The 9,880-nt window shown below is 54.6% G+C and overlaps 1 protein-coding gene across 1 annotated transcript; it reads left to right on the top strand.

The window, feature by feature from the left end:
- Nucleotides 1-321: 321 nt before the first annotated feature.
- Nucleotides 322-7,433, top strand: MED10 (mediator complex subunit 10). The gene is made up of 4 exons (XM_080804552.1): nucleotides 322-528; nucleotides 1,747-1,830; nucleotides 4,500-4,602; nucleotides 6,799-7,433. Exons 1-4 carry the CDS (start codon nucleotides 407-409, stop codon nucleotides 6,895-6,897), a joined length of 408 nt encoding a protein of 135 aa, XP_080660678.1. The 5' UTR covers nucleotides 322-406; the 3' UTR covers nucleotides 6,898-7,433.
- Nucleotides 7,434-9,880: the final 2,447 nt, after the last annotated feature.

A 9,880-nucleotide genomic window follows, 5' to 3' on the forward strand; every position in this document is an offset into this window, starting at 1 on the left:
GCTGTCCACACTCATTCCGGTTTTATGGACAAGAACGAAGGCTCAGAGCCGAGGGGACTTGCCCAGGGCCAGCGGAGGCAGAACGAGGTCTCGCAGGTCCCCACCGCTGACTCTTGGTGGCCCTCAGAGCACGCAGGGCAGTCCTGAGGACTAACGCCTGAAGCATCCCACTCACCTGGACATCTCAGGGATGCTGGGGCGGCCAAGCGGACGTCCAACCCGGCCCGCAATCAAGCCCCGCCCCTAGCACGTCCGTCCTAGGTCCGGACCACGCCCCAAAGGGCCCAACCCGCCCCGCCCCAGGCCCCGCCTCCTGCCGCCGGAGGAAACGGAAGTGGCGGCCGGCCCAGGCGGAAGCAGGAAGCGGCGGAGCGGGCGCACGCTGGGTGGTGTTTGCTTCGGGGACATGGCGGAGAAGTTCGACCACCTGGAGGAGCACCTGGAGAAGTTCGTGGAGAACATCCGGCAGCTCGGCATCATTGTCAGTGACTTCCAGCCCAGCAGCCAGGCCGGGCTCAACCAGAAGCTGTGAGTGGCTGCCCGAGTCGTCGGCGTCTGCCCGAGCCGGGGCCGGGAGCCAGGCCGGGGAGCCCGGGGTGGGGACGGTGGGGAACCGAGCCAGGGGGCGGGGGGCCGTGGAGCCGGGGAGCCGGGGGGCCGGAGCGGGGTGGGGCGCCCGGGGCGGAGCCGGAGCCGGAGAGCCGGGGGTGGGTTCGGGAGCCAGATGGGGGAGCCAGGGCGGTGGAGCTGGGGTGGGGGGCGGACCCGGGGCCTGGGCGGAGAGGGGCGCGCCTCCGCTGCCTCCTCTGGCCTGGGCCCGCCCCTCCTCTGGGCCTGGGCCCGCCCCTCCTCTGGGCCTGGGCCCTCGTCCCTCCTTTGCTGGGACTTTTTCTTGAAGGCCCATTTGGAGACGTTGTCTTGGTCAGACAGTGCAGCTTCTGGGCCTGATAATCAAAGCCCGCCCTCGCCTGCGCGTGACTCCCTCGCGCAGTTTTCTCCTGGGCCCTTCTGGGGAGTTCAGTCCCTGTCCCCAGAGAGGAGGAGGATTTCTCGGGGAGTGCACTAAACTGGGCCCGAAGGTTGTGAAACTACCTGCTGCGCAGCCCTGGGTGTGGAGGAATTGGAAAGGGGGATGGTGGTGAGAAAAGGTGCAGACGTTGTTACTTTGTTGGCAACAGTCCTGTGCCTGCCTTGGTGCTAGGGCCTGGGATGGTCCAGAGGCAAACACACAGAATGAATGCTCTGGAGAAGGTCTCCTAGCTGTATAGGGGCTACAGACATCAAACATAATTGCAGCCCAGCGTTACAAACCTAGAGCTGGGGGACTGGCCTGGTGATCTCATTAGGCTCCAGAGGGGAGCTGAAATGAAACCAGGCAGGGATGGGTTTCCTCCCCTGAGGTTTGAAGGATGGATCAGTTGGGAGCCCCGCGTGTTCCTTGATACTGCACACGAAACCAGCTGCACGTTAGGCAGTTGTCTTTGAGAGGAGATTGGTACCTTTCATCAGATTCTCAGAAGGGTTGGTTTTTATCCCCCAGTATGGCAGTTTCTACTTTAGAGAGAAAATCCGATCTCCGAGGGTGTTCTCTAACCCCCATACTTTTCTGGGAATTCTGTACCTAACCAAAGAGCTACTCACCTGGCTTGTGTAAGGAACTTGTGGGGAGCTCTCCGTGGCCCGCTGGGTGATGTTCCTGCTGTCATCAGAATTAACCACATGCCCCATTTTTGCTTTTTCCCTCAGGAATTTTATCGTTACTGGCTTACAGGATATTGATAAGTGCAGGCAGCAGCTTCATGACATTACTGTGCCTTTAGAAGTGTTTGAGTAAGTATCATTCTTGATACTCATTGGAGTATAATTCTTGTTGTATTGTGCTGTAATAACTCTTTCAGCCACTGGCATTTAGGTACCTGCTCTGTGGCAGGCACAGCCTAGGTCCTGGGGAATAAGCCAGCGAAGGAAGTAAGTAGAGAAAAACACCTCCTCTCAGGGAGCTTATGTTTTCATAGGATTAAAAATTAAAATCTCAATATTGTATTGTGAATAAAGGGTTATTAAATATGTGAAAACATAGGCCTTCAGAGTCCTGGTTAGACAAAATGGCAGCCATATACTTTTTTTCCTTGAGAGGTAGAAAGTCTTATGTGGGCTCTATTATTTATTTAAAAAAAAAAAAAAATCTAGGCAGAAGCAGCCTAAGAAGCAATTTGTTGTATCTTCAGAACCGCCCTGGGAGTGCTAATTCTAGGAGATGAAGATCTGCGCGGTTGGAGGGGAAGAAAAAGAGAGGGGCTTCTTAGGCTAAGTAAATTTGGGAAGGCTGGTCACAGTTTTCTTTGGGAGAGTGGTATGTGCCTCTCCCAGTTGTGGCCCAGTGAACGCCTCCAGGAAGTAAACTCTTTAGGTTGTGTGATTCAGGTTTTTATCCGGTAGATTTCATGGCTGAAGGAACTGGGTAAATAATTACAATGGGCTGTTTGGCTACTAAGTGTCAGACTTAAGACTGAAATTCTGGACTTGTCCTTCCTCGGTCAGCCCCAATTTCTCTGTGCCAAGCAGCAAGGTCCCCCCCCCCCCCCCCCCCCCGCCCCGACCCAGGTGGAGCTGGCTTGGAATGGCAAGAATGCTAGTCCTTTCTGCATTAAAACCGCAAATAAGTCACCAGATTTCCTGGAAAGGTAGAGGGAAAGGTGACCCTCTTACATGGCAGAGGGTCAGGAATAGGAGTCCTAGTTACAGCACAGGTCAGCAGCTGCCCACCCCCCACCCCCCCAGCACAGGACGCACAAGCTTCACTCTTCCTGGTCATGGCTCTGTCCTCTTCTGCTGGCTCTGGTGTCGTGTGTTCTCAGCGTGTTCTGTCCACCCGCTGAGCTCTCTGGGTATAGGTGGGAGTGAAGGACTTGTGCGTGTGGTACAGCCCCAGACTCCCAGAGGGTGGCTGCCTGCCAAGAAGTGCAGGCAGCTGGAGGCTACTTGGCCTTTCTTGCAGTGTCCTCAGTCGTGCTGCTCTGGTCTTGAACGTGTGGGATGGATGTAATGACAGGTGCCAAGTGACTCTGAAGGGCAAACGAGAGAAAGGGGGCTGGGGAAAGATTGCTTAGTGGCCGCACACAGTGAAGCCTGGGCGACCAAAGCCACAGCCCCAGGCACAGCCACAGCCAGTGGGCAGAAAGGATGGTTGAGATTCATCCGGGGGGTTGGGACTGAGCTGGCCTCTGAGCTCTGATAAGCTGCAGATGCAAACTCTCCATTGATGCGCACGATGCAGGAGGAATTTCCAGGTCCTCGGTGGTCTTGTCAAGCACACACTTTCAGACACACTGTAGTGAAGATAAAACTAAACCTTGGCCTTCTGTGCAGAACTTGGAGTTGATGTGTTGGCAGAGTGGCGCTCAGCGCTTGGGCCTTTGACAGAGAGCCCCGTCCGGAGGCTGTCTGGAGGCCGTTGCTGTTGAGATGGTTATTTGTTTAGGACACTTGAGCCTGTCTGCTGTTTTCCAGAAATACATGTATTTCGTTTAGAAAAACCATAATTTGGCTTCTTTCATTCCGTCATTTCAAAAACATTGCAATAAAATGGAATTTCTGGAATATGTGATTTATTGATTGTTTTGGTTATATGTCATAATTAAAGGCCAGTTTTTATGCCATTAACAGTAACTTTTTTTGATCTGAAGTGACAGTTTTTTTTTTTTCTGCTGGAGCATAAAGGTGATTTCTTTTAATGAATAATTGGTATGAAGGTCTGTAAGGTACAGAAGCAAGCAGGTGGCCCACTGGTGGTAAATGTGGATATTCATCTAGGCAGTATGCTTGATGAAGTCTGTGGGGTTATGACATTTTTGGGGACAAGTGTCAAAAATTTCAAGAACAGTTTTAGAGTTTAGAAATAAGTGGAGAGAATCTCTGTTAAATTCATGTGACTGGGATGTATTTAGGAAAGTAGTATTATCAGGGCCCGGTTTGTAAATAATCCTGGGGCTGTCCTGCCTGCAGCTCCCCACCCCCTCCCACAGCCCCAAGGCTCCTCTATGAAGGGCTCCCCCAGGAACCGTGGGGTGCACCTGGAGCAGAGGCTGTGTCTTGGCCGGCTCCCTGCTGTTGCTCAGGCTGGAAACCCCGGCCCCCGTGAGTTCTCATGTCAAGAGCTGCCTGACCTTACAGGTTATTGTGAAGATCAGGGCTCCTGGCTCCGAAACCTTCAGAAGATGACAAATGTTAAAACTGTCGAGTTACAGAGCCATGAAGCTTGGTTTATAAGTGATCATTCCTTGATTTCCTGAGTTATTCACATTATTAGAAGTAATATGAGATCAAATCATCTGTACTTACATAAATGAAAGAATCCTAGTTCACTTGGTTTCTGGACACAGTTTTCTCTACAGAAGGCCATGTGCACTTACTCAGAGCTAACTCCTGTTTTCCCATCAGAAAACCGAGAATAGGTTACTGGCCATGAGAGTGTTAATTGAGGTGTTTCATGTTTCCAGATACATAGATCAAGGACGAAACCCCCAACTCTACACCAAAGAGTGCCTGGAGAGGGCTCTGGCCAAAAATGAACAAGTCAAAGGCAAGATCGACACAATGAAGGTGAGGCTCTGAGCAGCAGACAACAAGGCCAGAACAGGAAAACTGTCAGAGCAGATTTGGCTAATAGACCTTGTTCTTCTCCGTACTTGGTAAAACGTAAACTGTCTCACACGGTTACGCAGCTGAGATTTCTGCATGTAGTGGACCGTGGATGAGGGCAGCTTTCAGGGAGCCTTGCGGGGACACACGGGAGCGGAGTGCAGCCTCACCTGGAGCGAAGTCCAGGCTAATTTCCATGATGCTGGTTGGCGCTGGCTAACTGTTCGCGTCTGTGAGCCTTGCCTATCTCGTGCTTGCACTGCGATGCGTTTCACTTCCTCTACTAAGCCATTTCCTGGAGTCTGGTTCCAGCTTTTAGAGCATTCCCTTCTGGTTGTCTGAAGCTCTCCTGCGCCTGCGTCCAGGCCCCTTTGGATCCTGTTCTCCGTCCTGCAGTTGTGCACAGAGAACGTCCTCTCTCTGTTGCTTTGCTTTCATGAGTACTAGAAAATTCCATGCATCATAAACATGAACTACTTAGGGTTTTGTTTTGTTTTTGTTTTTGTACCTTGAATTGACTGCGCTGTGGGTCAGATTGGGGTATGTGTGTGGTTTTTCCTTTGATTGGCTGGTGCCATCCCTGTAGTGGCCCCACACTTGGACTGCGCACCCTCCTGCCTCCTGGGCCTCGTGGCTGCTGCTGGGGATCCCCCAGACCCCTGTGCTTCCATTCCCTCTCAGGCCGCTGCCTCCCTGTGGAGCTCTGGTGCCTTCTCTGCACACCACTGTCCTTCAGGCTCGGGCTCTCAGAGAGGGCCGCAGAGAGTGTCGCCTCTCAAGAGAGGCCTTGCAGACCAGCCTTCCCTAAATCCTGATGAAGATGCTGCCTCCTCTTTCCTCTGTTTCAGCTCTGCCACGGTTGTGTGGGCGCCAGGACATCGGGGCGTGAGTGTGGTGCTCCCGCGGGTGCCCCGTGCCCACAGAGCTCCTTGCCACTGTCCACAGTGTGCAGGGACAGCCGTGCGCTGGGCTCTGGGCTCAGGCTCCTGGCCCGGTGCCGGGAATGAGCGGAGAGGCTGTCGGGGTGACAGTGATGTGTCGGTCACGGGGTCACGGCTTCCCTGGGGTCACAGGGCATAAGTACCTCACCCCGGTGATCTGTGTTGATCTGTACTGATGCCTGGGAGGCGGCCCTCAGGTTGCAGTGCCGCCGTGGTTGTCCTTGGGGTGCCCGCAGCTTCCTGATCGGTCACTTTGGGACCGAGTTGCTGCTGAGCTCAGCCTCGCCCTGGGGACGGGATGCCGCCCTGATCTGTAGCAGGCTGTTTGTACCGTTGTGCGAGTGAGCAGACATCCCGCTCCGCACGGGCCGTGGGCCCTGGGTATGGGCTCCCCATGGTGCCTGCTGTGGCGCGGGGGTGCCTGCTGGCAGGGATGCACGGGGACCGTTGCCTTCGGGGGCATCCGTTGCGCCCGCCGGCGTCTGCGGGGACCTGCGCAGGTCTCGAGGCGCAGTTCTGTGTCCTTCGTTGTCTCAGTGGACCACGTATTTAAATTCCCGAAAGCCACGGCTTGCCCAGCTGTCCACGGTGGTGCCGTGTCCCTGGAGGATGTCGTGTTTCCTGCTGTATCTTTGTTCCTGTCCGTAGTGCTGCTTTTCGTAGGACTTAGACAAGGCTCTGAGACGCTGGCAGAAACTTAGCTGCTCTTAAGATGGGATTCCAACACACGTTATGCTGATAAGTGGGACCAAGCAGCCGCAGCATTTGGAGTAGACAGGCTCCCAGGTGCTCCGAAAGCTTTGATGAGGCTGTTTGCACACAGTGAGTTTGATGTCGTTTGAGTTAATAATTGCTTAATTAAGTATTACTTGAAGATTCCTGTTAACGTGTGTTGTCTGCAGAAGTCATTTCCAGCTGCGTGGCTGGCGCCTTACGAGAGGGGCTTTCCCTGGAGGATTTCTTATGTGCTGCGCTGAGCATTCCCTTTCACATAGTTCATGGTGTAGCTCTGATGCAAGTCCGGCTTGGTGGCCTTTGTCGGCAGCCGGTGTCCGGAGTGCCTCCGTGGGGATGAGCCGGCCGTGTGAGAACGGCTGGTTGCGCAGAGGGAGCGTGCACTCTCCGCAGAGTTCGAGGCTTTTGGGGGTGGGGGAGTGTCTTTCCCTTGGGGCATGGGTCACAAAGGTATTTTGATGTTGTATGTTTTTCTTCTCAGAAATTTAAAAGTCTGTTGATTCAAGAACTTTCTAAAGTATTTCCTGAAGACATGGCTAAGTATCGAAGCATCCGAGGGGAGGACCACCCCCCTTCCTAACTTCATCGTCCTGCTGCCCGAAGACCCTCCTGGTCTCGTGTGAGTCACTGTGACCTTCAGGCAGGCTGTGACTGACGGTGGCCTCCACGTTCTGTCCTCCAGCCGTCCTGCTCTTGTCCTTGGCCTTGGGGGACGGTGGGGCGGGGCCTGGAGGGCTTGCAGGGCTGTGCTCCAGCTGCCCCTCTGTCCCTGACGTGCGTCTTTTGGGTCCGTAAGTTCTCACACGGCCTGGGGCGCACGTCTTCGAGTGCGATGCATTTGATTCTCCCTAGCAGAGTGGTCTTGGGAATATTAACTGTGCTAGGTACATTAAGTTTTAAAAAATTCCTAATGGTTTTGTTTTTATGTACTGTTTCTTTTCCATTTTATTATAGTGTTGAGAAAGCTAAAAAAAATTGGTTTAATCTGAGAAGTACTTTAAGTTGGTATTTTATATTTTCAAGTACAGTGCATAAAGAATGTGTTCAGTGTAACTGTTTATGTGGGTTTCAGTTGGACGTAAGCGTATAATAAAGCCTTCAAGTATTTATATGATTTATTCCATGTAATTATTTTTATAACATTTTATAGTATAGTACAGTGTGTATCTTATAAACAGTCAATTATTACTTCCCCAGAGTGTGAATAATACTCAAGATGTTTGTTCTCCAAGCATTTATTTAGGCAGAACTCTTACTCGCCTGCAGCTGGTCTCCTAGAGGGCGTGACAGACACGGGGGAAGGCAGATGCCTGGACACTAGGGACATGCCTCCTCGGGCTGCGCGTTTCCCCCAGGGGGTGCACACATCCTTTGGGTCAGCTGCGCACTGTCTAGGCCCATCCCGGTAGCCCTTGGAGCCTGTGTTCCTGGTGAATGGGAGGTGACGCTGGCTGGGATCTGAGCTGTGCTCTGATTCGCAGGCGTATGGCAGCATTTCTCAAGAGTGACCTGCGGCCCAGCTGCATGCGTGTGACCTGACTCAGTGGGCCCTTGAGCGCACGGACGGCCCATTTGGTTAAGCGTTAGACTCTGATTTTGGCTCAGGTCGTGATCTCAGCTGTGTTGGGCTCCATGCTCAGCACACACACTCTTTCTCTCTCAAAAAAAGAAAGAAATTGGGTCCTCTGGAATCAAGAGGCTTTAGGCTGGGGCCCAGGAACCTACATTGTCGCTTTTAACCTTGGCATTGTCTGGATCTGAGAATCATCGCACTGAGGATGCTGACTGCTACCCCCCCGCCCTGTGTGTGGTATAAGGGTGTGGTGTGGTGTGGGCTCCAGTGGGCTGTGTCCCGTGAGTGGGGGTAGTCAGACTTGGGGGTCAGAGCCCACCTCTCACCATCCTTCACTGACCTCCTTCTGGAATTGGGGGCGCTTGGGCGTGCCATTGCTCCCCAAGGTAGTCTTGCCCAGGGTCAGGGGCCAGGCTCCTTAGGAAGCTGGTACCACACTGTTAGTAGTTTGAGTCTCCAAAACCACACCAGGAAGGCAGTCCCACCCTGGCGACAGGTGTTCTGGGTAAGGGGTGCTCCCAGGCCAGGAGGTCCTGGAGCCAGCAGCCCCTGTCCTGCATGGTTTCCCTCCCTCCGGCTGCCCTGACTGGCAGCTTCTGTGCCAGGGCCGTGGGGGGGCGGCCCACAGAGCGCTTCCCAGACCCGCTCCCCATGAGTCACTCAGTCGACCCTCACCACGGTCCCCTGAGCTGTGGGTTTCAGAGCCAGGAACTTGGGACACGGGGAGGCTGAGTGGCAGAGCCTGCTGTCAGGGGCAGATCCCCTGTCGAGTGGGCCTGCGGTGAAGCACGGCGCTCTGCCGCCGTGAGGACGCTAGCAGCCGGGTGCCCTGGACCGTCTGCGTCCGTCTTGGAACATGGCGCCGTGACTCCCGGGTTTTGGTGGTCTGCTCGCAGCCTCCTCCTGAGGTGTGTTTCCGTCCCCTCTGCAGTGGTGCCTGTCGGGGTTCGCGTGCCTGGCTCTAGGCTCGCAGGGGGTAGCTGGTGGTGAGCGCTCTTCTGCACACCCTGGGCCTGGGAGGCATCGTGGCCTGGGGCCATTGAATACGGATGTCTGAACCTTGGGGCCAATGGTTCGCCATCCGTTGGGGTGCATGTCTGGAGGTCGGGGGATGGTACAGCGCTCCACAGCGTGGTGGGGCTGCTGCCCCAGGCCCCACGGGGTCAGGTCCACTGGGATGGTTTACCAGTCCCCTTTTGGGGAGCATCTGTCCTGTGTGGGTGGACTGCCTGGGGACCTTTAACTCAGGTGTAGATGACACCACCAGCAGCACAGCAGATCCCCAGAGTGCATCGGCCTCGTGGCTCGGGATGCTGTGACGTCGTCTTGCCATGTCCCTGGGTTTGGGGCTGGGTTCCCGGTGGGCTGGGCTCTGCAGCCGGCACTCGAGAATGCCAGGCGTTTCCACGTCCTCTTCAGGCTGCTGAGCTGTCTCCTTCCTCAGAACTGCCATCTGTTTCTCTCGTGAGTTCAGGGGAGCATTGGAGGGTCCTCAGGCAACCTTCCTGTCCGCTCAGGATGGAGGTGTGACCTTGATCTCTTTCCTGCTGTCTCCTGGACTTCTCCACCGGAAGGTCCGAGACCCCAGCCCAGTCTCAGGACGCACCCACCCATGGCTTTTGGCTGCTTTCCAGGGCTTCAGTTGCGTTCAGACAATCATCAGTGGACTCCTGATACAGTACCTTCTCTCTATGTCATGCCTACTCCTGGACCCCCTGCCCCCGAGTTTGCCAGTTCCTTCTTTGATTTTAAGCTCTTCTCCCCACGTGCTTCCCAGAAGAGATCAGCCAGCCATCCCCAAAGCCCATCATTCGTCATGGTGCGTGCCTGAATCCCTGTACCAGCACGAGGCTGGTTCACCGGGGCGGGGGGCAGGGGACTTTAAACTCCGGTCCTGGTCACCTGTGCTGTCTCTGTGGTTAAGAAAAACAAAACAGAACATAAGCCCACTTTTATGCAGAACTAGAACATCCTTCATCTTCTCAGGGGG

This window comes from Martes martes (assembly GCF_963455335.1).
Source record: "Martes martes genome assembly, chromosome: 5".
NCBI classification, from domain to species: Eukaryota; Metazoa; Chordata; class Mammalia; order Carnivora; family Mustelidae; genus Martes; species Martes martes.